This window comes from Lampris incognitus, chromosome 15 (genome assembly GCF_029633865.1).
Source record: "Lampris incognitus isolate fLamInc1 chromosome 15, fLamInc1.hap2, whole genome shotgun sequence".
Classification (NCBI taxonomy): domain Eukaryota; kingdom Metazoa; phylum Chordata; class Actinopteri; order Lampriformes; family Lampridae; genus Lampris; species Lampris incognitus.
In genome coordinates, this window is record NC_079225.1 from 23,657,115 (window position 1) to 23,683,518 (window position 26,404).

Consider the following 26,404-nt stretch of genomic DNA (forward strand, 5'->3'; position numbering starts at 1 on the left):
CATTGGCTCAGAAGGCTAATTGATGATTAGAAAACCCTTGTGCAACCATGTTCACACATCTGAAAACAGTTTAGCTCGTAACAGAAGCTACAAAACTGACCTTCCTTTGAGCAGATTGAGTTTCTGGAGCATCACATTTGTGGGGTCAATTAAACGCTCAAAATGGCCAGAAAAAGAGAACTTTCATCTGAAACTCGACAGTCTATTCTTGTTCTTAGAAATGAAGGCTATTCCATGCGAGAAATTGCTAAGAAATTGAAGATTTCCTACACCGGTGTGTACTACTCCCTTCAGAGGACAGCACAAACAGGCTCTAACCAGAGTAGAAAAAGAAGTGGGAGGCCGCGTTGCACAACTGAGCAAGAAGATAAGTACATTAGAGTCTCTAGTTTGAGAAACAGATGCCTCACAGGTCCCCAACTGGCATCTTCATTAAATAGTACCCGCAAAACACCAGTGTCAACATCTACAGTGAAGAGGCGGCTGCGGGATTCTGGGCTTCAGGGCAGAGTGGCAAAGAAAAAGCCATATCTGAGACTGACCAATAAAAGAAAAAGATTAAGATGGGCAAAAGAACACAGACATTGGACAGAGGAAGACTGGAAAAAAGTGTTGTGGACGGATGAATCCAAGTTTGAGGTGTTTGGATCACAAAGAAGAACGTTTGTGAGACGCAGAACAAATGAAAAGATGCTGGAAGAATGCCTGACGCCATCTGTTAAGCATAGTGGAGGTAATGTGATGGTCTGGGGTTGCTTTGGTGCTGGTAAGGTGGGAGATTTGTACAGGGTAAAAGGGATTCTGAATAAGGAAGGCTATCACTCCATTTTGCAACGCCATGCCATACCCAGTGGACAGCGCTTGATTGGAGCCAATTTCATCCTACAACAGGACAATGACCCTAAACACACCTCCAAATTGTGCAAGAACTATTTAGAGCAGAAGCAGGCAGCTGGTATTCTATCGGTAATGGAGTGGCCAGCGCAGTCACCAGATCTGAACCCCATTGAGCTGTTGTGGGAGCAGCTTGACCGTATGGTACGCAAGAAGTGCCCATCCAACCAATCCAACTTGTGGGAGCTGCTTCTGGAAGCGTGGGGTGCAATTTCTCCAGATTACCTCAACAAATTAACAGCTAGAATGCCAAAGGTCTGCAATGCTGTAATTGCTGCAAATGGAGGATTCTTTGACGAAAGCAAAGTTTGATGTAAAAAAAATCTTATTTCAAATACAAATCATTATTTCTAACCTTGTCAATGTCTTGACTCTATTTTCTATTCATTTCACAACATATGGTGGTGAATAAGTGTGACTTTTCATGGAAAACACAAAATTGTTTGGGTGATCCCAAACTTTTGAACGGTAGTGTATGTATGTATGTATGTATGTATGTATGTATGTATGTATGTATGTATGTATGTATGTATGTATGTATGTATGTATGTATGTATGTATGTATGTGTAATTTTTGTATGTTTTTTTCCGTTTTTGTTTTGTGTTTGCATTGTCTTGTGTTGGGGAAAAAGTAGATGACTAATAAAAAAAATGATCACAAAGAAGAGACAACAATCATAATACATAAAATACATAATAAATATACAGAATTGTCATGGGTAGAGCCTAAATGTGATCTAAAATGAACATTTTCTTGCAACAAATTAATTCTAGGGTAATTTTAGAATGTCTGGGCTCACTAGAGTGTTGCGACTTCAGAGTGGGGTCACAAGCCAAAAAAGGTTGGGAACCCCTGGCTTAGATAACGTACAAATTGTTGAACACCTCAAGGGTTTCTTTCAAAAAAGAAAAAAAAAGAAAAAGAACAGGGACGTTACTGATGCTGAGAACGCTCCTCAAAATGTCTATCAGTGTACATATCTTTCAATCACAGAACAACATCAAAAATATATCTAAGTAAGTAAGATATTTGTTGTTGTATGAAATACAATAAGCGGGACGGTGTCTTACACATCCCGCAGGGTATTTCCGGTAAGGGGTGCGGGTTGGGCCGTTAGGTTATTCCATCCTGTGTGTCAAAGCAGTCCTATCTAGACAGCAGGACCTGGTCCGGTATCAGCTGCCGTTTTATTTATACTATGAGAATCGATGTTAGTCACTTTTGGGGAAGCTGATCCGGGTTTAGTCCAACGTCTACCTGCTGTCCCAAGAGAAATGATATCCTCTCGCTAACAAAGTCTTGTTTTGACCCGCTCATGAGCGGAGGGTCTTGGCGAAGTGGGCAAATGGATCTGACAGAGAGGAACAAAGTGATTAGCAAACGGGGGCTCCGGTATGCGAACATGAGATAAAAATAACCCCGCTGACCCAATTTGGGGCTAACACACTGGTCAACTGCAGATCTCCTTTCTTTGGCCTAGTTCTGGGCAACCTCGATGAATTGGTGAAGGGATGAAATTTAAGGGAAAAAAATATGTGTGGATTCACAAAGAAAGCATCAAATGAAATCAAATTTCGAAAATACTTGCAGTAAAGAGGATTTTGCAAATTTGTTGGTACTGATCCATCTAGACTCAATTTAATGTCCGGAAATTCAAAAAATAAAATTGAGGTATAACTGGGAGAAGAAAAAAAAAACTCCACTTTCAGTGAGTAACTCTATATGGTTTGCATGCTGCGTATTACATGACAGAACAGTCCCAGAAGATTGGAAGTATCTTTGCGTTAAATAAGGAAACCTCTCTGCATGTCACAATATCACGAGCAAATCGGCGGCCTACCACCCAGGCCACAGCTGTCACGTGAAAAGAGACAGTGGGATTATCATTTGTGTCTTAACAATTGTGTCCGGTGTAAATGGCCAGGAATTTAATCAGCGACAAAAGACATTCGATAGTCCCCAGCACCCAGATATATATCTGGCAAGGCCGTGCGACATAGCTGACATTAGTGGAAATGTTGCATTTGTGATACACCCTGGCTCATTGCCATGGGAAATATTGAACAACTGTCGAATTTAGACGACATCCTGTGGAGGAGAGAAACGGGAAGCTACAAAGATGCAATGGGTGCTATTTGTGGACGATGAGTGCCTCTAAAATAGCGAGAGCGTTGGGTTTCAATATAAGTCCCCCCATCTCTGAGCTCTAGCTTTCTGTGAATGAGGCCCGGGTTCCTATCGCACCCAACGCCCGGGCGCTGATTTTAGACCACAGGTGTTGACCTTAGTGGAGCGGCTTGTGCTTGCAGCAGAGGAAAATGAACCCCTGAGCTCGGCCCGCTTGCCTCTACAGCTGGAGCTGCTGGTCCTTGTGGGTAATCACTGTATGGCCACACAGATGCTACAAAACCAGTCATATATGGAGTTAAGAAAGGTATCTGCATCCAGAGACGCTTAACCGTTGAGGTGCTCAGCAAACTAAACCCAGGCTACCTGCTGTTGTTGTTGCTGATGTTGTTGCTGCAGTTGCTGTGCTGTTCTGTATCTGCTTGGCAACAGCGCATCATAGCCGTCGAGATTATTTTTCAACTTGCGCATTTTTATGTTAAACTTAACTGATATACATTTTTTACATTTACTGCTGTTTTGTAAGGGCTGTAAAATTATTTCGGCCACCATTACAAGCAACCAGGTGGCCAAAGGAGAATTTATTGCTTGTTTTTTTATGGAGTCACAAAGACACCCGTAGAAAATATTTTCACCCCTCGTATATCACAAGCGGCGCTCCAGTCACAGAGGTTTGCGCTCCAGAAATTATTGAAAGATCAGCCACGTTTTATAGTGGAATTGTTGCTGTTGTGTTTGGTGGCCTATCTCCTTCTCTTCTGCAACCACGTAAAATAAGGGCCATTTCCCCGAATAGCGTTGCTTTAAATGGATATGCCCTCACATTTCCGTTTTGTGGATGTCCACGTTAAGCAGACTTTGCTAAAAATAATGAAAAAGGCATTGAAGTGTCGTCTGGTGCAAGGCTAAACACTTTATTGCACAGCGCCGTGCAGTTTGACAACAGGAAAAGTCATTTTTGTCAAAGTGTTAGACGTTGGAAGAACGGTGCTATCCTAGAGAACCCCCCCAGAAACCAAATTAGGGTGAAATTCAACCTTCGTTTCAGCTGTGACCTATAGGGACTGCTGTAACTGCTGTTCTGACTGTACCCCAAACCAATAAAACAAGCCCTTAGCGCAGTTGTTTCCCTGTACCCATTCTCTCCCTCTATCCCTCCCTTGCGCTCCCCCTCCCTCACTCTCTCCCTCCCTTGCTCTCTCCCTCCCTCACTCTCTCTCTCTCGCTCGCTCTTTTTTTTTTTTCCAAAAAGAAGCCATTGACATTCGGTGTAAAAGAGAGAAGGAGGGGGGGTTGTGGGGTGGGGGCTGCTCAGAAGAACGGCAGGGGTGTAGGGTGTCTCGAGCCCAGTGTGAACAGCTGAGAGGTGTGATTTCACAGACTGGCTCCCCCCTGTCAGGGCCCTGATTGGGCCGGACAGGAGGTGCAGGAGAGGCCCGGGGCTTCTAAAGGACACCAACAGGTGGGAGGCCGCTTTGGAGGGGGGCACGCCCGGCGGGATAGAAAAGGCCGGTCTCCAAGGCCTGTTCTGGGCACAATTCACCGGGCCAGATCTGGAGGAGGATGGTTCACCATGCCACACCGCAGGAGAGAAGAGGAGGGGAAAGGAGAGGAAAGGATAGGAGAGGAAGGAAGGAGAATCGGGGTGAAGCTGAGACATGCTTCGTAGGAGCAGGGGTGGGGAGGGGGTAGTTTATCAAGTTTGGCGGGGTCATTCGGGCTCACTCCAAAAGACGGGGAGAAGGTTAGTCTATCAGCTTTAGCTCTGGGTGCAGATCACCATTTAGGATACGCAGAAGTCTGGCGACAGCTTTTCCTTATAAGTCTGTAGTTTTAAACAGTTTCATTTCATAACAGAGATTAAACTCATTCTTGCTATTTGGCAAATGGTTAGCGTTAGCGAATTGGCTAACAGCGACGAATCAGACGTTACGAGCGAGTCTTAGAAGTGAAATTGTTCTGTCCAGCCTAAAGTCGCCTAGATGCAATCAGCTTTAGAGTCCTTGTCCTATTCTGGACTTGGGCACTCGGCTTTCATGTAATCAGCTCCTTTGATTTGCCGCGTGAGGAAACTGGGTTGTTGGTTTGCTAGGAGGTGTGTTTTGGTTTTTATGATGGAACCGACACACTCCGGCCGGGCATGACGCCTCTGTCAGGTGGGGAAAAGCTGAGGTGTTATGTGGGAACAGGGTGCAGCAGGATATCTGGTTACTTGGAAGTGTGTCTCTCAGAGGAGGCATCACAGTTTGTCTTTAATCGCCACATACGTGTTACTCATTCTTCTGGTCAAATGGCTCCAGGCTGGTTGTGCGACATAACAGTGATCAGGTTTCTTTGGCTGAACTGAGAGTTGCAGTTAAGTAGGAAAAGCTATTGCTGGTAGGACTTAGACTGACGCTGTCCATCTCAACCGCAATGGAAACGCCGACTACCTGTGACGGGAGACGAGGATCCAGGCACATCGAAATGTAGTTAAGGTAAGTTAAAAGTGGTTTTGTGGTACATTCAAGCTCAAAAATAATTCAAATATGCTGTCTTGGTTCTTGCAATAGAAGCAACAGTGACATCTACCAGGGATGTTGACGATATCTCACTGATTATCACTGTCACTCTTACAACGGTTTTGTATCAGGTATTTATATCCCGTTGTTGGGGGGGAGGAATGACTTGGTGCGACACACTACGGTGTTTAGGGAATAACATGGATCATGACCTTTGTGTGCCGGTAGTCAGTCTTTGCCTCACCCTTCAGAATTATTTGGACACACATGGCTGAAGTTACCATGAGGGACAGATGGTCAACCACCATGGGTAGCACTGACCCAAGAAGCCTGCTTTGCATTTTGCGGGTCTGCACCCTGGAGTTCAGCCACACTGAGCTTACATTTTAGATATGGCTATAATCATCTTTTCTATTTACCCGCGGCAGAGGTTCTTCTCGCTGCTTACAAATACAAGATAGATATAACTGAATGAACCCCAAGTTGCTGCACAAACTAGTTTAAATCCATCCATTTATTAAGTGGAAGTTTTCATTTCTTAACCCCATACGAGCAGACCATGGTCCCACATTTTGTCTTCGGCCTCATCCTTTTCCCGCTCTGTCACAGTTAACCATTGTTAAGCCGGTTGCTCCCGCTATGCTGCAACTGAAGCTATGAAAGGGTGCTTTGTGTCTGAGCAGCAGTGAATCCAGTTGTTGCCCCATGTGAATACATGCTTCCTTATATCCCCATATGAATACACCAGTTATGGAATGTAAGGAAGTGTGTGGTTACAGGGGGACTAGAGCATCACAACACCAGGAGTCAATGCTGACTGTCTCAATGTTTAGCTTTCGACTGAATGCCTATTATCAAGATGAGGGATATTTTAGCAGTATCTGCCCAATTTATGTGTGTGTGTGTGTGTGTGTGTGTGTGTGTGTGTGTGTGTGTGTGTGTGTGTGTGTGTGTGTGTGTGTGTGTGCGCGTGTGCGTGTGTGTGTGTGTGCGTGTGCGTGTGTGTGTGTGTGCATGTGTTCATATGCATGTGCGTGTGTGTGCATGTGTGTGAGCGTGCACGTGTGTGTGTGTGTGTGTGTGAGTGCGCGTGCGTGTTTGGGGTGTTTATGTGTGTGGCCTCTCTTTTGAGACAACAGGTGATGACCCATTCCTCTTGTACACTCCTTCGCTCCAGGCACGTGCGCAGTTAGCTTGGCTCTCTCAGGGCCACCGAAAGGGTCTGAGGGACCACTTGGGAAAAATTCGGCCCTGCCCCAACTGCTGACAGTCAAGGGGGATTGACAGAGCACAGCTGTCACCCATTATAGCAACCAGAGGGCTTTCAAAAAAAAAAGGAGGGGAGAAGAGAGAGAGAGTAAGGGGGGGGGGGTGAGACAGGGAGAGGTGGGGCCAGTTTATGAAACTGTCATTGGGAGTTAAGGTTAGCTAGGCTGGGTGTGGAAGGAAACGGGGAAATTGACTGGTTGTTGGCGTCCTGTAAATAGACCTAATTTGCTCGGTAACATCGAGACACCTGTTTCCAAGTCATCACGGTGCCGGTGATGGTCCAATCTGTCATTTCATTATGTAGGGTGTTCTGTTGTCTCTCCACACGGCCGTCATGATTGATGTTCGCCAGATTTTGTACTGACAGACTCACCCATTTTCACTCCCCCCTCTCCTTCCCCTTTTTCTTCCATCAGGTAAGGCCGAAGAGGACGTGATGTCACAGCCGCTCATACGTGACTCCTCTGTCCACCTTCTGGGTGTCTTCTTCTCCCTCTCTCTTTTTCACCTCCCCCCTCGCTTCCACACCCCGGGCCCTGTCTCCCCTCGTTTCTATTCTTTTTAGTACCCTGTCTCTCTCTCTCTCTCTCTCTTGCTCTCCCCTCTCGCAGCTGAAGCAACACGCCTTGCTGTGGCTGGTCAAACGGAACCAAGTCAGGTGTTTCTGTGAGGTTTGGTCCCCTTCAACCAGCTACTGCGTCGTGAATTCAGTCAGCAGACACCGGCGGGGACGAGAGTCAGAGTGATGTTGCAATGCTGTATGCATTGAGCCTTTTGGTGTAAAATAATGCCTGTGTTTGCTCAGTTGTAATTTTTTTTTTAGGGGTGGGGGGTGGGTTCTTTTATTTGGTTACTTAGTTTGTGGTGTGAAAATGTATGTCCGCAAAGCAAATAAAACAATAATGAAACCTTATCTCGTTTTTAATGCATATTATTCTTATTCCATTTTTTCTGCACCTGTCTCTCCCTACATTTCGTTTTTTTTGTATTCATTCTCTGTAGTGGAAATGAAATGAAGCTACTGAGGTGTTTAAGATGTTTTGAGTGTAAGTTGAATCAGTCTCGTTTTGGCAAAACAACAATTAACATCAACATTTGTCAACCCCCATCACAAATCGAAATAAAATTGTGGATGATGCATTCAAATGATAAGTCAACACACAGAAACATGAGCTATTATATTTAACAATTTAGATAACAGTTATCTATCTACTGATTATGCTGTTGTATGTCCATCTGTTGGACTTCGGCTATATAAACTTTCATTAAACTGAAAAACTGCGATGAGAGGCCTATAGGCCTACACGAAAAGACTTCTATTCAGCAGCCGCACCGAGGACACTGCTTCTTTTAATGCAGAAAATATGGGTCTTGGCAATGGTGATCCTATCAAGGCTTATCATCTTTGAGAGGCATTTCATGTATGAAAGGTACAATGCAAATAAAGTTAAAGTGTATCTATCTACCCTTGCTCTAAGGTGACACCTGTGAATTTGAAGAGATGAAAATGTATCCTCTTGTTTATTTCTATGATTCAGAAATCGTTTACACGAAAAAGAAATGGCCTTTTTTGTATCTTTCATTCTGGCAGTGATGCTTATTGAGAGCCGGCAAGTCTGTTCCGTTAAGACAAACTTATTGATTTAATAGGAAGAGATGAACCAGAACAGAGCCCATGGAAAACTTCAAATACACGTTTTTGAGTCTGACAATCCCACTCAGAACCATGGACAGCGCAAATCTAGTCTGAAGCTATAGGCCTACATATACTACAAGCATCGTCCAAAATGCAGCAGGTGTGGTATAAAAGTTCTCGAGAATAATTTACCGAGAAAATCTTACGGATTTCCATAAGGACAGCCACTGTAGACCCGCTGTCTTACACCAGTAAATAAATGAATAAATAAATGCAGCCTCTTGCATCTCCCCGTCAGCGGAGTGAAAGCACGCCTGATTTACTAGACGTCTTCATTGACTCAATACAGACAGACTGAAGGGGATGGCGTGATATTACCAGTCGATATGATGAGGAATGAGAGGCATATCCCAGTAAAAAAAAAAGCCACAGGGGGAACAAAGAGTATGAAATAAAACTATACAGCTTTGGGTTACAAAACGTTTCAACAAAGAAGAGCATCATATAAGAAAAAAAAATTGGAAATATTCTACTGACTAGTCGCAGTACTAGCAGCGACACCTGTTTAATCCGCAAGAGGGCGATATAAAATAATTCTGACACTGGTGCCGCTCAGCTTGCTGCAAGCGAGAGAGAGAGAAGGGGGAAGTGAAGCGCTGTCGTAAACATGGCCGACAGTGAAGTGACAGGTGAGTCTGGAGAGGAATGATAGCTTAACGTTACTGTGTCTCCCAGTCATTTGCTTTTTCTATGTGGACGATATAAAGGATAAAAAAAGACTAAAGCCTGTGTTTGTATCTTGGAGGCTCGTTGGCTTGGCTGTTAAGTCTATTTCAGATGCTAGCCACAGCTAATGTTAGCATCGCAAGTTAAGTTGCGAGAGATGAGCGGCGGTGGAGGAGGTCGTGGTGTGGGCTGCTATTGAATTGTATTGCATCATCCGTTCACATGGTTTTGTAGCAATTAACAATCAGCAATTAACAATCAACATAGGAAGGTATTTGGAGTAAATCCAACGAATATCTGGCGAACCGGTTCTCTAACCGGCAGAGTTGGCAAGATGCTAAGCAAAGTAGGTTTATTATTGCACTTAACATATCTGACCTGTGGCTGCCAGCTAGATTTAAAAAAAAAACCTTGTCACCCACTCCTACCCAGGCTTCAAGATGCAAAACATAGTGTATGACGATCACCGAATGATTATTGGAGTTATTCGACGATTTGCAACACCGATGTTCAGCTGAGAAACTCATCCTTTGTTTGCTTTGCAGATGGACTTGACAGAAAAGATGAAATTGCTCGTGTTAAGGTCAGTATACCTTGAGTGCTGGGTTTTGAAATAGACCAAACTGCTATAAACCTAGACTTCTTATGTGTATTGTTTATGAAATTCAGTCTTCACCTTTACCATTGACATGCACAGAATGAAGGTAAAGAGCTGACCAAAGAGGAGAAGCAACGACTTAGAAAAGAGAAGAAACAACAGAAGAAAATCAAAGAGAAAAAGGATGACAAGGTTACTTCAGAGAGACAGAAAGAAAAGACGCCTGTCACTTCATCCCCAGCCTCGCAACCAGCTAAGCAACCCCCAACACAAAAAGGTGCCCCTAGTTTGTGAATTTCTCACATTTTTGGACACCTGGCTTCAGGTCAGATTCTGACACAAGAGGGTGCTCTAATATCCTTTTTTTTCCACCTGCTGAGAACTAAACTTTTTATGAGTTTCTGTCCTTTAATTATTACCCAACCTCAGATTTTAATGTCAAGATTAATATCTTGTTACCTGTTAGTTAAAAATAATTGCAAAAAATATTTTTAATGTCGTATATCAACTGCAGCTTCACTTATGACAACAGTTGCATCTTATAAACTTGATTTGCGATATGCTTTCCAGTTTGGCCAAGCCTTGCTAACTGCCCATGCTTTGTCTAAAGGTTTAATTTGCTATTACTGCGGTCAAGGAAAAGTGCTCTCTGTCATTTGTCTTTGACCATTTCTTCTCTTGACCTTGGCCAATGATGTTGTCTGTTGTTGCTTTTTTCTGCCGCCTCCCTCGGCAGCGCCTGCTGCTGCATCGGTCCCTGTTACTGCCTCAGAAGCCCCAGCCCCGGCAGACAAGCCCACTAAGAGTAAAGCAGAGTTAAAGGCAGAACGGAGACTTCGACAAGAAGCTGAGCGGGCCTCCAAACAAAGCAAGAAGGGAGAGGGGGGTCAACAGGGCACCACCAGCAAACCCAAGGCACCACCTAATGAGCTGCAGTCAGGTACTGTAATAGAGAGGTGATCAGGCCAGCCCTAGGGACTGCACTTCAGAAAACCAGCTGATATCATAGTTCACCTTATTCTGTACAGTAGTATAAACTGAGAATATCTGTTAGGTGCTAAAAGGTTCCTAGTATTTATTTACAGCATCTTTAATCTTACATATTAATACATATTGTAGTGATAAATCAACATTGTGAAAGAGATACATATTCAGTTTACTTTGTGAAGTTTATTTTTAGATAACAATTTATTTGCAGCTGTAAAGAGGCTTCCAGAGCATATCCAGGTGGACAACCCAGAGGTTTTGAAAAAACTTGCCAAGAAGCTGGAAAGGCAACAGGTTAGGCACTTTATATTGTCAGTTCAGTCATTTGCTTTAAAAAAGGCTTTGACTATTTGCGTGCTGCTTGCATTGACATATGGGTTTTGCTAAATTCAGTGAAACATCGCTTTCATTTCCAGTGCTAACCAACCTACTGTAGTTCCTTACTGCATGTGTTTGTACCTAACGTCTCTTTCAGACACCAATGCACAGCACCACTAAAAAGGTATTGGGTGTCAACACCCTGCTTCGCCTGAATCGTGTGGTGTTGAGTTCTATAAAAGTTTTGTTTTGTCTGCCAGTTGATTTTCATGATTACATTCTGACATTGTCACGTCTCTATCATCTTAAAGTACGCAAGAAGTATACATATTGGTTGAGGAAAACGGTATTTATTAGAGTTATTCCAGGTGTAGATGACTTCCTGTCTCCTTTTTTTTGGCTTGTGTGCTCCCTGTGTGTATTTATAACAGTGGGCTGGTTGCTGTGGAGTATTTTTGTGTTCTTATTTGTCATAGTCCACACTGGTAACCTGTTGGAGTTTGTGTTTGTAGAGCCAGAGGACAGTTATCATAATTTGCAATTTAATTCTAGAGTATTTGGAGCATATCCACATGTCAAAGATAAAACCTTAATTATATGGGTATCTACGAATACCCCCCCCCCAGGCTTTGTCACATTAGTGGTGGCTCCAGTCGTTAACCTTGTAATTCAATGACTGCTGAATTGCTTGGAACATTATGTGAAACTGGAACATAATGTGTTCAATTTCAGATCCCACTGCGATCAGACTATGGCTACAAAGTCAGCCTGTTCTCTCACCTCCACCAATACAGTCGAAAAGCCCCTCTCACACAGCAACTCAGGTAATCTTGTGAAGACTGCTGTATGGATGTCAGAGAATTAAGTATTTTTACAACATAAAAACATCTGTTCATAAAGTAACAATTCATGTGTTTATTTAAACTGTTTGTTTATTCTCATGGTTCAGCGTTATCGTTCTTGATAGAAAATGAAGTGTTTGCGAATCGTAATCCATGTTCACCCATGTCCACATTCTTCAGTGTAATCCAGATTATTTGTTTATGGAATATTTTTTTGCCTGCGGTAGCATTCCCTCTGCAGTGATACACCCAGCTATTGTGCGACTGGGTCTACAGTATTCCCAGGGCATTGTGGCAGGATCCAACGCTCGCTCTGTAGCACTTCTGCATGCCTTCAAAGAGGTACATTCCCAGACATTCTTAAAAAAAAAAAGTCTTCTCTCATTTTTTTTTACTTTCTCACAGATGTCACATGAAAAAAATAAGGGTTGCTGTATCAAAAGTGGTTGCATTATCCCATACATTTATCCGTTTGTAATTTGTGGCTTTATTTTGTTTGTTTTTGTCATGGCAATGTTGAACAAATTGAATATACTTGTCACAGTGACAGACATACCTTAACATTCAAGTATCATTTTATAACCCTCACTTATTGAAACATTATCAGATTGATTAGCTTTACATTAACTTTAGTTGGTGCAGAGTCCTGTTACCTTTTCTCTTTCACAAGCCAGGAAACACGGGAAGTTAGATTTTAACAGTTAGGGTAATAGTATTTCTCCGGGGGTCAATGGGAGTATTTAGAAATATGGGGGTGATTTAACTTGAATTGCGAATCAATTTTCAGTGTAGACTCATTTAAGTAAATGAACTCATTGCAGTTGTTCTGTCTCCCCAGGTCATTAGGGACTATACTACCCCTCCTAATGAGGAGCTGTCTAGAGACCTGGTCAATAAACTGAAACCCTACATCAGGTACAGAACGGCTTTGACATGGAATCTTACGAAATATCGCTGTCAACACGCTGCAGTGACTTTTGATAGGAACTGATCGGGAAAGTTAATGTTGCAAGAATTAAAGGGTGTCACTTATACCTATCCTTGATTTACTACCTAATTAATATAGTTAAAACCGCACATATAAAGATTTGAAGTATACTTACGTCCAACCTTTTTATCGTCTTCCAGTTTTTTGAACCAGTGTCGCCCTCTATCGGCCAGCATGGGTAACGCAATCAAATACATCAAAAAGGAGATCTCCAATATACCTAGTCAATGGAAAGAAGAGGAGGTTATTTTCACACCTGTTTTTCCCTTTCCATATCACAAAGACATTATGGAAGTTACCAACATACTATCCTCAATGGTCTAGACTGGATTTCCATTGCTTTACAAAGTTCATTCTCTCACATTCTAGGCCAAGAGCAAACTGCAGACACGCATAGATGGCTACATTGAAGTGAAGATCACTCTTGCTGCTAAAGCCATCTCCAAGTACGCCATAGAGAAGATCAGTAATGGAGATGTCATCCTAGTGTATGGATGGTAAGACGCTCAAAACTCGGGCTGGGCGATATAGCTGAAAAATGTATCACGATAAAATGTTTCATTTCAGTCTATCGATGCTTCAGAATCAAGTTTATTGACCATGTAGGTTTGTACATACATGGCATTTGACTCTGATTTCATGGCTCTCTCAGTGTACTTAACATAGAATAACAACACAACAATTTCCAGATGTATACTTATTGATAATTGATCATTTATTTATTTTTGGGCATCCCCCCCCCCTCTTTTCTCCCCAATTGTAACCGTCCAATTACCCCACTCTTCCGAGCCATCCTGGTCACCCCCTCTGCCAATCCAGGGAGGGCCTGCAGACTACCACATGTCTCCTCTGATACATGTGGAGTTGCCAGCCGCTTCTTTTCACCTGACAGTGAGGAATTTTGCCAGGGGGACGTAGTGCATGGGAGGATCCTGCTATTCCCCCCAGTTCCCCCTCCTCCCTGAACAGGCGGCCTGACTGACCAAAGGAGGCACTAGTGCAGCGACCAGGACACATACCCACATCCGGCTTCCCACACCCAGACATAATTATTGATCATTTTTAATGACCTATTTTGAATAAAGACCAGGAGAAAAAAGGTTGAATTTAACACTTTATTTTGAATTTAACCACCTTACTTTGAATTTAACCACCATGGTGTTCTGATATGGGTCAGACTTAAAAAAAAGAAAAAAAAAAGAAGCCATACTGGTGCGCTTACCTGTCCTTTGTTTATCAACAATTTTCTCACTGTCTGCACTCATTTTCTCACTCCGTGCTGTTTCTGTTGTGTCACATTTTAATGGTGCAACTGAACACGCACCTGTTGATGATTGACAGTTTGCATGACACTCGTAACACTTTCCATTATCAAGGGATATGATAGGCTGTTTATGAGCCAGGGAGAGAGCACGCATATTCATTATGTGCTTTCATGGTCGTTTGCATTTAAGTGAAATTATCGAACAATTTTCCTATTGCCATTAGGAAGTATCTATCGCCGGTACATATTGCTATCATTTTATTGCCCAGGCCTACTCAAGACTAACATGCCCACAGTCATAGTCCTAAAATGTACGTTTTTTTATGTGTTTAGTTTTGGATGTGTCCTCTTGACTGCAGTACTGCAAGCATGAACTTCTCAAGAGTTTGTTCCTCCTGATTACAACCCAGCTATAACTTTCTGCATGACACCTTTATTTGTTTTTTGTTGAACATCACGCACCGGTCAGCCAAAACATTAAAACCACTGACAGGTAAGTGAATAACATTGATTATCTCATTACAATGGCACTTTTCAAGGGTAGGGATATATTAGGCAGCAAGTAAATGGTCAGTTCTTTAGGTTGGTGTGTTGGCAGTAGGAAAAATAGACAAGCGTAAGGGCCTGAGTAACTGACAAGGGCCAAATTGTTATGGCTATACGACTGGATTAGAGCATCTCCAAAATGGCATGTCTTGTGGGGTGTTTCTGGTATGCAGTGGTCAGTACCTACCAAAAGTGGTCCGAGGAAGGACAACTGACCTGGCGACAGGGTGATGGGCACCCAGGGCTCATTGATGCATGTGGGGAGCGAAGGCTAGCCCGTCTGGTCCTATCCCACAGAAGACCTACTGTAGCTCAAATTGCTGAATAAGTTAATGCTGGCTATGATAGACAGGTGTCAGAACACACTCTCAGCTAACTGCGTATGGGGCTGCGTAGACACAAACCGGTCAGAGTGCCCATGATGACCCCTGTGCACTGCCAAAAGTGCCTACAATGGGCACATGAGCGTCAGAACTGGACCATGGAGCAATCGGAGAAGGTGGCCTGGTCTGATGAATGATGTTTTCTTTTACATCATGTGGACAGCCAAGTGCATGTGCGTCATTTCCCTGGGAAAGAGATGACACCAGGATGCACTATGGGAAGAAAGCAAGCCGGCAGAGGCAGTGTGATGCTCTGGGCAATGTTCTGCGGGGAAACCTTGGGTCCTGGCATTCATGTGGATGTTACTTTGACATGTACCACCTACCTAAACAATGTTGCAGACCAGGTACACCCCTTCAAGGCAGTGGTATTCCCAGATAGCAGTGGCCTCTTTTAGCAGGATAATGCACCCTGCCACACTGCAAAAATTGTTCAGGAATGGTTTGAGGAACATGACAAACAGTTCAAGGTGTTGCCTTGGCCTCCAAATTCCCCAGATCTCAATTCAATCAAGCAACTGTGGGATGTGCTGGAAAAACAAATCCGATCCATGGAGGCCCCACCTCACAACTTACAGGACTTAAAGGATCTGCTGCTAATGTCTTTGTGCCAGACGCCAGAGGATATCTTCAGAGGTCTTGTGGAGTCCATGCCTCGATGTGTCAGAGCTGGTTTGGTGGCACAAGGGGGGACCTACACAATATTAGCCAGGTGGTTTTAATGGTTTGGCTGATCAGTTTATATTAATTCCTAACCCTCAAGGGGGTGTGGGAAAGGGAGGAAGAAGCCATTGTCTAACCTCAACAAGACCTGGTTCATTCCACCTTCTTAACCATTTTCATAACGTTCTCTCGCTCTCTCAGCTGCCATCTTTCTCCCTCTCTCTTGGGCTCTTGTCTCGTTCTCCTTCGCCATCACTTATTCTTTTTTATACCACAGTCCCTCATCTTTTCTCTACTTTTGCCCTCTTCCCTTGGCTCAGCTCCTCCTTGGTCAACCACATTCTGTGTGAGGCCTTTGAGAAGGACAGGCAGTTTCGTGTGATCGTGGTGGACAGCAGGCCCCGGCTGGAGGGCAGGGAGGCCGTGAGGCGCCTGGTCCAGAAAGGCATCAGGTGCACCTACGTCCTCATCTCGTCTGTGTCCTACATCCTACCAGAGGTAATCGCACAGTTGTGAGTTTATCTTGTGGATCTCAGTAGGTAACACAGGATGTTAACATTTTTTGTATTAGGTTACAGTCACACATGGGCGAAATTTAACAGTGGCAAATATTCACCTCCTGTTCACTTCCATTCTATGCGAGTGAAGGAGTGAATAAAACTTCGGATTCTAGTGGCAAAATAAATTTGCGTCTTCACTTCGTGTGACCGGCGAATCCGCAGCCTCAACCAATAGCAAGGAAGTGGGTGTGGTTGACCCCACTTGGCTGTAGTTTTCTTAGTGAGCCAGGATGGAGGAGACTTTGATTGTCACTGTGTCTAACCAGCCAGTATTGTACGACATTGCCCATGAAAACTATAAACTGCCCCACAAGAGAGATGCTACCTGGCTGCTGTGAGTTGGGAGAAAAGACATTTACTGTAAATAAATGGAAAAGTTATTAATAATATTAATTCATATTTCGCAGTATACAAATGTAAGTTGTACATGTACAAGTGAGACAATTAAGTGAAAACAGTTATCTTTCTCTGGACTTCAGTGTACATACGTATACCTGTTGCAAAACCAACAACTGCTCATGTGTGACAAGCAAACACAACCACTCAAACAGACTACAAACCAGCAAACTGATTTTCGTGTGTGTCACATCCTGCAATGCCCACATTCAGCACGACAAAATACTAATTTCGCTTGGCAGGCGACGGTCATTTGCCTGCATTCGAGCATCTGTGACCATAGCCTTAATGTTCAATTCTTTTTGCTATCATACATGCTATAGGTTTCCTTTGTGCTAGTAGTTTTGTGTTAATTTCTTGAAACATGGGTGTCCAGGTAGCGTGGTGGTGTATTCCGTTGCCTACCAACACAGGGATCATTGGTTCGAATCCCCGTGTTACCTCCGGCTTGGTCGGGCGTCCCTACAGACACAATTGGCCGTGTCTGCGGGTGGGAAGCCGGATGTGGGTATGTGTCCTGGTCGCTGTACTAGCACCTCCTCTGGTCGGTCAGGGTGCCTGTTCAGGGAGGAGGGGGGAACTGGGGGGAATCGCGTGATCCTCCCACACGCTACGTCCCCCTGGTGAAACTCCTCAATGTCAGATGAGAAGAAGCGGCTGGTGACTCCACATGTATCGGAGGAGGCATGTGGTAGTCTGTAGCCCTCCCCGGATCAACAGAGGGGGTGGGGCAACGACCAGGACAGCTAGGATAGTGGGGTAATTGGCCGGATACAATTGGGGAAAATAGGGGGGGAAATAAATAAATAAATAAACACCTTGAAACATAGATACATTGTAGTACAACATGCTACAGGCACCACATTCTATTCCTATTTAATCAGTCACTCCTTCATCTCATAGGTGTCAAAAGTGTTCCTTGGTGCTCATGCCTTGCTGGCCAACGGTTACGTGATGTCTCGTGTGGGAACATCACAAATAGCGCTGGTGGCCAAAGCCTTTAACGTGCCTGTGCTGGTGTGCTGTGAGACCTACAAGTTCTGTGAGAGGGTGCAGACAGATTCCTTTGTCTCAAATGAACTTGGTATGGAAATAAAACCCAGTGACTCACTGGAATCCTTAATGTCATACTAGCAAAGTCATAGACATCTGTTTATTTAGTTAACCTGAATCTACTTAGGTTTTAAATTAGATGCAGTTAGAACTTTAGGAAACATTAACTTGATGCATACGCAAGTTTATCAATGAATTGATATTGGTTCAGTGCCACCGATATAAAGCTTCAACAAAACCTCAATATGTGCATAGTAAAATGGACCAGGAAAGTGTCTAACTGACTTGTTGTGTCTGTCAGATGACCCTGATGACCTTATTGTGACTCGGAATGGCAAGACCCATCTGGAGTGCTGGCAGGAGCTGCCCTTGTTGGGCCTACTTAACTTGGTTTATGATGTGACGCCGCCGGATTTTGTGGACTTGGTCATCACAGATCTTGGAATGATTCCATGTACCTCAGTCCCTGTTGTACTTCGGGTCAAAAGTGTGGACCAGTGAATCCTCTCCAGTTAAAATCTGGTCTGATCTAATCTGGTTCGCGTCAAGAGGGTGTCTCTGCATTCTGATGAGGGGTCTGTGTGCATGCATTCATGCACACAACACAACATTAGTGTGCTTTTGGCATGCAATAAATATATATCTGATATGGCATATGCTTTTTTAAATGGAGTCAGCGTGTTTTGTGGTTGTAATTGGACACTTGCAGAAATATTGTCACCAGTCTTGTCAGGGTTAGGCAGTGTCAAATTTGTAAAGGTGACTAACTATACTGCAACATTTAGTAGGAAGACAAAGGTTAAGGCAAGATGTAGAGAAAAAAAAAAGGACACTGTTGTGTATTGCACCCATGCAAGGCAACATTCAGTTGCTGTAACTTGGTAAGGCCCCAGTGTATTTGACAAAGAACTCTTAATTTTAAAGGAGCTTATTTCCTGAGAACTCAACATCACACCAAGTGATTTTCTAGCTAAAATCAGATTTGGTTTTTAATAGCTGCCAAAGTAAGCATTATAGGATGTAGCTGGGGAAATCTGATATCATTAGCATTTTGCCAAATTGAAGTAATGAATCATAAATTCATCCTAAATCATTAAGATAACAGTGCATTATAAAACATTAACTTGACCGTATTGTTTCTAGAAAGTCAATGCAGTTAAAACAATGTATGGTCACCATTTCCTTTTATTAATTTCAACATAACTTAAAAAAAAGTGTTGTTCAGAAGTAAAATAACACAGCCTTTGACAGATATCTTTAATTAATTTTTATGTTTGCAAACAGTGAAGAAAAATCCACAGTAAATGTCCTCCACTAATGATGGACAATTTCCAATATTTTGGAGGCAAAAGTTACCTCTGTAAAATCTGTTTGCAAGTCTTTTTGGGGGAAAAAATGCCTCTGCACAAAGTTTTCTGGATAGCTCAAACAAAGATATATTTGTTTGAATTGTCCAGTTTGAAATTTGTGCCCGCCACTTGATAGCAGGCATCATTCACATACTGACATCGCAACAATTTTAAAAACAAATGTGTTACTAGTAAACAAAGACTGACGGACAAAATTAATTTAATGTACCACTATCCCATAACTGAGAAATACTACTGAGGCTCCCATGTCACGTGACCACAACTGAACAATACAATGCTGTGATTCTGCAACTCTTTCAAAACTTTTGATTTTGACGCTCACTCTGAGGAAATTAAAACCTTAAATAATTACAGATAAAAAAAAGCTGTCAAGTGTTACCCTTTCTAGCTCACAGTGATTTATATTCATATCATAATCTTGCATTTTGTACATGTTTGCACACGTGCAATCAATTCTTGCTCAAATCTGGCAAACTCCACAGAAAAAAAAGGAAATACATTCTTAAAATATGAAGTTCCAGTGTTCATTTTAGATATTTGCACGCTGAGTGTTTGGCACTGTTAATGTAAAAGGGAAAGCCCAAAAGAAACAACCTATCGATTGCAATCTCTTGCTTTCCTAACTTAACCTCAACTAAGTACAAATCACATACATATTAATACATTGGTATTGTTATAATCTAGCAATGCCAAAAACGGAATACCATCTAAAACTGGCATAAAAGCAATGTTTGTTCAAATACCATTTCCTTACCAAAAAAAAAAAAAAATGCACCGTGATACTACTGTACAAGATTTATCACTGTCAGTTTAAAACATTTTTCCCCAATAAAAACTATAGCTGCCTCGCAAAGGTAAAACAATCATAAAAAGATTTACTGTGATGCAGGCCAGGGGCTAACCCAGACCTTATGTCAGCATTTTCCCTTAAAAGTCGGTCAGTTTCAATTCATTACATCCCTGCAGGGTCCAAGGATAAAGCCAGTGGCGGGAGTGCAACCTCAGACCGTTTTGGCTTTCCTTCTCTGTGTGACCCACAGCAGGACGGAAATCAGGACCGTGGACGCCCCAAGAGGCCCAAACACCTGGATAGCTGGAAACTCACCCTGCAGTTGACAGAATCAAACGCATTCTTTGGATATAATTTAACGACAGTAACAGTAATGAAATGAAATAGTCTTTGAAACAATAACACTCTTGATTTTTTTTACATGACCGCTTGCAGACCGAGCCACAGCTGATGGGACTGACCTCTCGAAGACATTTGTAGCCATGGTAGTTTTCAGCACAGCTGCACTCAAAGAAACCAGGGCCAAAGGGAGCACAGAGCGAGTTTTCAGGACAGTTCATGGCTGTGGATCGTCGACAGTTAGGAGATTGGCGTTAAGTCAGTTGGTGGACGTAACTACACTATGTATGGTATACACAGTATTCTGATGTTTATTTCATTTATCTTTCATTTTGCCAGAAAGGTCCCACTGAGATATATCTCTTCTCAGAGGGAGTCCTCAAGATGATGCCAAAAAAAGTAGAAGTTTCATTGTAAAACAACTTTCACATAAACAGACTGTCACAAAAACATCAGAATAGACAGAAAAGTTGGAATCAGTTCAAAAAATATGCATAAAGTCTATGAGGACAAGTTAAAAGGTAAATTTCATGAAGCTAGATTAACTGAAGTACTTTCAAGTCTCCTTTAAGGTTGTGCATGAGAGACTTCTAAGTGTGCTATGCAAATGTTATTTCCGGTTCAATGGTATTTTGCAGCTTATTCTACTCTAGAGGAGCGTAAAAATGACAATACAGTTTCACGGAGTTCAGGGTACTCCCTAGGCACATTTAAACATCCACCTTGAAGAAATGATGTGGTACTTACTTGTGACGTACGAAAAAAAGGACCAGAAATATGAAAGATATATAAAGAGGGACTTTTCTCAATAAGGCCAGTTCTGAATACAGTAAATGTGTATGCATAACAAAACAAGCAAAATCAAAAATGACTCTGAAAACTAGCCCAAAAAATACCAAAAGGGAATCCTGTCATAGGCACTTACACATCTGCCCAGTTTGGTTGCACAAGCTCCTCTGATTTTGACAAAGACGTTCTCCCCCCCTGATTTCCTCTTTCTCCCACGATGTATTGCCTCCTGGACATGCTAAGTTTACAGGCAATATTCTCAAAGAACCAAAGAAAAATGAAACGTGTCACTGAAACATTCATGTAAAATGAATTCCATTGTATGAAAAAGCTACCTTTGATCAATTACAGTTCACTTGAATTAAATGGTACTTACAAGTAATTTAACTCAATGAATCCTTGAAACACAGAGTCACTGATGTTAGTGATGGGGTTGAGTGAGAGGTCTCTGCAAGGCAAAAGTTTACATTTACATTTACAATTTCACATTTAGCAGACACTTTTATCCAGATATTTGTGTGTCGAACCTACAGGCATCTTAAGAGCAATGAACTATAGTACTTAGTACTACTATTACCTTGAACTGCATGTCAAGTCACGAACAATTACTGTAACAAGGCAACAGGTAGGTCACCAGTAGTGACACAAATATAGGGGATTTCAAAATGAGCTGAAAAATGCCAGCAATCAGTATCATAGTCCTGCTAAGACAGTTCATGAAATTATGCGAACAAAATTTCATGTATGGCCAAGTGACACCTTTATATATGAATGCATTAATCTCTTCTATGGTTAGTTTAGGCACTATCACAACTTCATAATATTCACACCGCTTGCTGCAAAAGGAAAGCCCAAAACATCATTAAGGACACCAGCCACCCCGCTCATGTTCTGTTCTCACTCCTTCCATCTAAAAAAAGGTTACCAGAGCATCAAATCACACACCACCTGTCTCAGTAATAGTCTTTCCACAGGTTGCTGAACAGCTGACACACCCATATGCACTTCACATTGTTGTGTTATTGTGTACTTTTCTATATTGGGTATATAATGTATGAATGAATTCATTTGTACATAGTCTATGTAGGTCTATTTTTTGGGCTGTGTCCTTGTGTCCCTTGTGTTAAGGCAGAGAGCTGGAGCACAAGGATTTCATTTCATTCCAATACACATGACAATAAAGTTGAACTTATGTGTGTTCAAACTGATGAATCTATTTTTTCATATCAACACTAAAGATAAAGTTTAACTGCTGTCAATGGCACATTTCTTTCCTATTTACAGCAATGTTCCCCAAGATGTCAGTTCATCAACTTGCTGATTGTTTTGTGGGATATCACAGAATAAGATCTCAACTAAGACTGTGGAAGCAGCCAGAGGGCGCTTTTTTTTAATGAGCATCTTCACAGCAGTAGACAGTCACATGATATTTTCCCTTCATCCTTCCCTCCTCCTCCCACTTGGCTGTATCGTCTGTTGACACAATACTTCCTTCCGCCTGTATTCTGATGCCAAATAGATATATATATATGTGAGACCTAGGGACTTGAACAGTCTCACAGCACTCTTAATGTATGCCTATGCCCTTCAGAAACAGTACTATTACCCCCTAAACATCCCTGATTTGTGTAATAACCAGAAAACACTGCTGATGTTGCACACATTTCAGAGTTGCCAATAAGCATTTCACTGCTCATTGTACTAGTAGGTGAAGTATGTCACAAACATTTGAATCTGGCAGCCACAAACTGGCTGCATGCTGCAGAATCAGGATCACACTTACCTTCATGGACTTGCTTTTAATAAAAAAACCCTCTATTTTGTGTCATTCATTCATTTAATGCTTATCTGTTTTACTTTGGATTACTTTGAGGCAGTTGTTAAATAAATAGGCAATCTTTGACCGACTGAAATGATTGCATTACTTGCATTCCTGATGACAGGACCAAACCCAACAGACGTGAGCTCACTCTGTTGAGCCTGTCTGAGTCCCCACTAAGGAGGTGTTTGTAACTGTGGCTATGTCTATATTTTCTAGAATAAGAAACGTAATATACATACATAACCAAAGCTGTAGAGGCTCCCTGAAGATCCTCCACATGACTTAACGAGCAATTGGATAGATCCAACCTGAATAAAAATGAAAGATAAACACACTTATTGTAACACATCAATAATTCTATAATAGGCTATAATTAGACCGTAAACAACGTCGGAAGTTCTCATAACTTTATTAGTTGGTTATTAAGGACGTGTGACCGTAACTGCATTGGCAGCCAAACTACGTGCCAAGTCGTAACTCGTCATCTGTTCGTGAACAGTTCAGGTTGCCTACGCGTGCGCCACCGTACCCGATAACGTATTCAGCGCTGGTCGCGTTGTCATTTTGCAGGCAGCAGCGGCCGCCGATCCGGCCCGCGGATGAGGCGCACCGCAGTGCCACCGCAGTGCCACTCAGCACAGTCCCGTTACATAGATCACAGATCTGCAGCAACAAAAAGAAAAAGACAACGTATAGACGACGATGTCACTATAGCACCTTTCAAATCACCGACGCCGACCAAATGTACCCCCCAAAATGCGCTAATGTACGCTCATATACCATCCGGCACGCACTGACCTATTTCATATAACGAGGCCTAGCTGAATCATACTTACCTGTAGCTCGGTTAACCGGCAACTCGTGTAAAAAAATAAATGACCGAATAACAGAACCGCCGCTGGCTTCAGCTGGAAGCACCCAACTCTCATTTTCGTCGATTTAAAGTCATATGACGATATGCCACTCAGAGCGAGCCGCATATGACGGGATTCGAGGTAAACGCGGCTATACTCCAACACTACCACAAGTAGGCCTACATGTTTTTTGCAAATGTTAAGGTTAGGCTTACCCAGTAACAATACATTTAAATTGCATTTTCCTTAGCATTCATGTTAAGTTCGGCCTATTTCGTCTTTAGTCGTACCGCTGTTTTGTTTTTTTAGGAGACAATACTAAATAACAAAGGAGAGAAAAAACAACCCTGTCGGTAATGGAACGCGCCCAGCGCCTTCAACCACTTCCGTTTGCGCAGGTCTCAACGCATAATCGCCGCATATTAAACAAATCAAATTGTCTGCTCTTAAGCGGGACAGTGTGTTTAATTGACAGCATGTGAATCAAAGCGATATTTTGAAGTCCCTCAATTGTCCTATCGGTGGTTAAAATCGTGTTTACGTATAGGTACAGTTATGCCATTAAGCACGATTTGTGGTTCTATAACTTCTGTACAGCCTTGAACAACAGTGTTGTCCGGCTATCAAATCTCACAGTAAAGCATATATGCTCCATTCCCCCTGCAATAGCTATGAACTTGAAATAAAATGTTGATGTTTTCTTAAAGTGATCGGCTTTTTTTTTTAATGACGGTAGCAATCTAGTGAATTTTGACTACGCTTTTCTGTCACTCCGGGCGGCACCATTAAAGTGTGGATATCGTAGGTGATTTTAACGCCCAGCGTTAGATAATTCAAAAACACCTAGATGAAAACAATTACAGCAAAATATATTTTATGCCATAATTGTACGCATATTTGAAAGTAAATGACCGAAATTATTCAAATTGCTCAATATTTTGTAGAATTTGAAGACACGCCCACCCCAACCCCCCCCCGCAGTTCAACACAATGGTTCGCACCAGAGGATTGTTGCAACGCTTCTCTATGGGCCACCAGATTCATATTGAATACATTACGGCTCGACGGCGCCGTCGTTACGTGTTTTCTCCAATTCGTGTCACATTTTATTGAGTCATTCGTTTGTTCCGTGGCCAGATATCTCACGCAGGATTTGTCGGAGACGGGGAAGCAGACAGCCTCCCAACAACACGTTTGACTGTTTTCCCCTTGACTCGTTTTCCGTCGGCTGTGCGACGCGGGGGTTTTGCAGGAACATACTGCACCTTTACATCCGAAAGTTCATCATCTGCTCGCTCAAGCGGACGGAATTGTGTGAATGACTTGAAAGCGGATTTTCAGGACTGGACGTATGTGAAGTGACTCGGACCCCCCCCCCACTCCCCCCTCAAAAAGTGGACGAAATAAGACATTTTTACCCTCCTTCTCCAACCAAATAATGAATCTATGATGAGTTACATTTGCAACATGGCTGCTCCCGGGACGGCGGTGAGAAAAGTTTAAGCGCCTATAACGTAGGGAGAAGTTTTCATATTGAATGTGTGATGGTTGCATGACTTGTTGGTCCGATTTAGAAAGTGAGCCGTAGCGCCCCCCCCACCCAATCTGGGCCACCTCTTTTCCACGGACTTAAACTGGAGCACGGCCGTTTCAGCCGAGGAGTTCACGTCTGAGACAGGCTTTCAGGATCGTCTGTCAATGCAGATCTGAATTAAGACTTTCTCTTAACGTTTTCTGCAAATTTGCGATCTGACACCCAGAAGTCTGCCTCTGACCTAAAATGCATTTTTCTATACCCGAGACGGAGGTTCGTTCGGGAGAAAATGGATCAACTTATGTGGTAAGCATAATACATTGGCATTTTTATTTGTTTGCCTTTTTTAAGGTTTATTTTTATCTTAAAAATGTAACCGGCTACAGGCTTGTCAACTGTCACTGCAGGTTTAACAGTTCAGACCTGTAGTTACATATTTTGTTGACGCTTGTCCGTCACAGGTTATATCAGGCTGGTTGGGAGTGTGATATATATTAATGCCCCCCGCGATACATTGACTGGAGGTTTTGTTCCGGGGTCAGTCTGACCAGTCGCGGTAACGCCTCTGGTTTTATTGACACGTTGTTGTTTATGGGGGCGTCGAGTGGTCACGGAAACGGAGTCAGTCGCTGTCAAAGCAGAACGAACCTGTCCTCCCACCTTCAATAATGTCGCCACGAATGGCCAAAAGCTCCTTCTGTGAAGCTGTGAAAGTTATAACTGTTCCTTAAACTGAGGTGCAACACAGTCTCTTTTGTCCGTAGGGGTTGGAGCCTGCAGTGAAATCCAGTCGGAGATTTGAGGTTTACCACCATGATATTGCACTTCTGAAGGGGAATGTTTTTTTTAGTGTTTTTTTTTAGGAGATGACGTTTTCTTTCTCTGACTTTAAATGCATGTGGAAGTCCAGACCTGGGCATTAAATCGTCCTAATGTCGATGTCGTTAACGTCAGTACAAATTACAGTGTCATTTCCTGGTCGTAAAGGCTGCATTACAGTACAGCTATATGATTTCGTGAACTTAATAGACTTCTATCTGAGTGAATTGGAACAATGAAGGCATCTGCCTCCTTGGTTATCATGCCCTCAATACTAATGATCAGTCCTTGAAATTCCACTGTGCGTTAACATCTCATGGAAGCACCAATAGTCA

General features: G+C 42.7%; 3 protein-coding genes across 4 annotated transcripts in view; 2 read left to right on the plus strand and 1 right to left on the minus strand.

Annotated features, from left to right (window-relative positions):
* The first annotated feature begins 9,038 nt into the window (after nt 1-9,038).
* Nucleotides 9,039-18,443, plus strand: eif2b4 (eukaryotic translation initiation factor 2B, subunit 4 delta). 2 transcript variants are annotated; one of them, XM_056294706.1, is made up of 13 exons: nt 9,039-9,117; nt 9,700-9,737; nt 9,852-10,029; nt 10,525-10,692; nt 10,951-11,033; nt 11,790-11,881; nt 12,127-12,241; nt 12,738-12,814; nt 13,028-13,130; nt 13,257-13,384; nt 16,064-16,241; nt 17,603-17,783; nt 18,054-18,443. In XM_056294706.1, exons 1-13 carry the CDS (start codon nt 9,096-9,098, stop codon nt 18,251-18,253), a joined length of 1,563 nt encoding a protein of 520 aa, XP_056150681.1. In that variant the 5' UTR covers nt 9,039-9,095; the 3' UTR covers nt 18,254-18,443. The 2 variants fall into 2 exon arrangements, with proteins under 2 accessions (XP_056150681.1, XP_056150680.1); XM_056294705.1 differs by having other exon boundaries at nt 10,489-10,692; nt 18,054-18,442.
* Nucleotides 18,444-18,792: 349 nt separating this feature from the next.
* atraid (all-trans retinoic acid-induced differentiation factor) lies at nt 18,793-24,091 on the minus strand. The gene is made up of 7 exons (XM_056294698.1): nt 23,699-24,091; nt 23,392-23,525; nt 23,102-23,170; nt 21,417-21,488; nt 21,177-21,298; nt 20,374-20,474; nt 18,793-20,228 (listed from the first exon to the last, which is right to left on the minus strand). Exons 1-7 carry the CDS (start codon nt 23,840-23,842, stop codon nt 20,124-20,126), a joined length of 747 nt encoding a protein of 248 aa, XP_056150673.1. The 5' UTR covers nt 23,843-24,091; the 3' UTR covers nt 18,793-20,123.
* Nucleotides 24,092-24,777: 686 nt separating this feature from the next.
* snx17 (sorting nexin 17) overlaps nt 24,778-26,404 on the plus strand; it is a 41,069-nt gene continuing 39,442 nt past the window's right edge. Inside the window, exon 1 of the mRNA XM_056294662.1 lies at nt 24,778-25,556. Coding sequence (XP_056150637.1) covers nt 25,497-25,556 — 60 coding nt within the window. The 5' untranslated portion in view covers nt 24,778-25,496. The remainder of the gene's footprint in view (nt 25,557-26,404) is intronic.

Excerpts from the sequence above, each read along its gene's own strand:
- eif2b4 (XM_056294705.1), top strand. The coding sequence starts at position 9,096 with ATGGCCGACAGTGAAGTGACAG. Across the intron at positions 16,242-17,602 it reads TGTCCTACATCCTACCAGAG|GTGTCAAAAGTGTTCCTTGG; the intron begins GTAATCGCACAG and ends TTCATCTCATAG. Across the intron at positions 17,784-18,053 it reads CTTTGTCTCAAATGAACTTG|ATGACCCTGATGACCTTATT; the intron begins GTATGGAAATAA and ends TGTGTCTGTCAG.
- atraid (XM_056294698.1), bottom strand. The coding sequence starts at position 23,842 with ATGCGGCTCGCTCTGAGTGGCATATCGTCATATGACTTTAAATCGACG. Across the intron at positions 21,489-23,101 it reads GCCTCTACAGCTTTGGTTAT|AGACCTCTCACTCAACCCCA; the intron begins GTATGTATATTA and ends TTTGCCTTGCAG. Across the intron at positions 20,229-20,373 it reads GCTACAAATGTCTTCGAGAG|GGTGAGTTTCCAGCTATCCA; the intron begins GTCAGTCCCATC and ends TGTCAACTGCAG.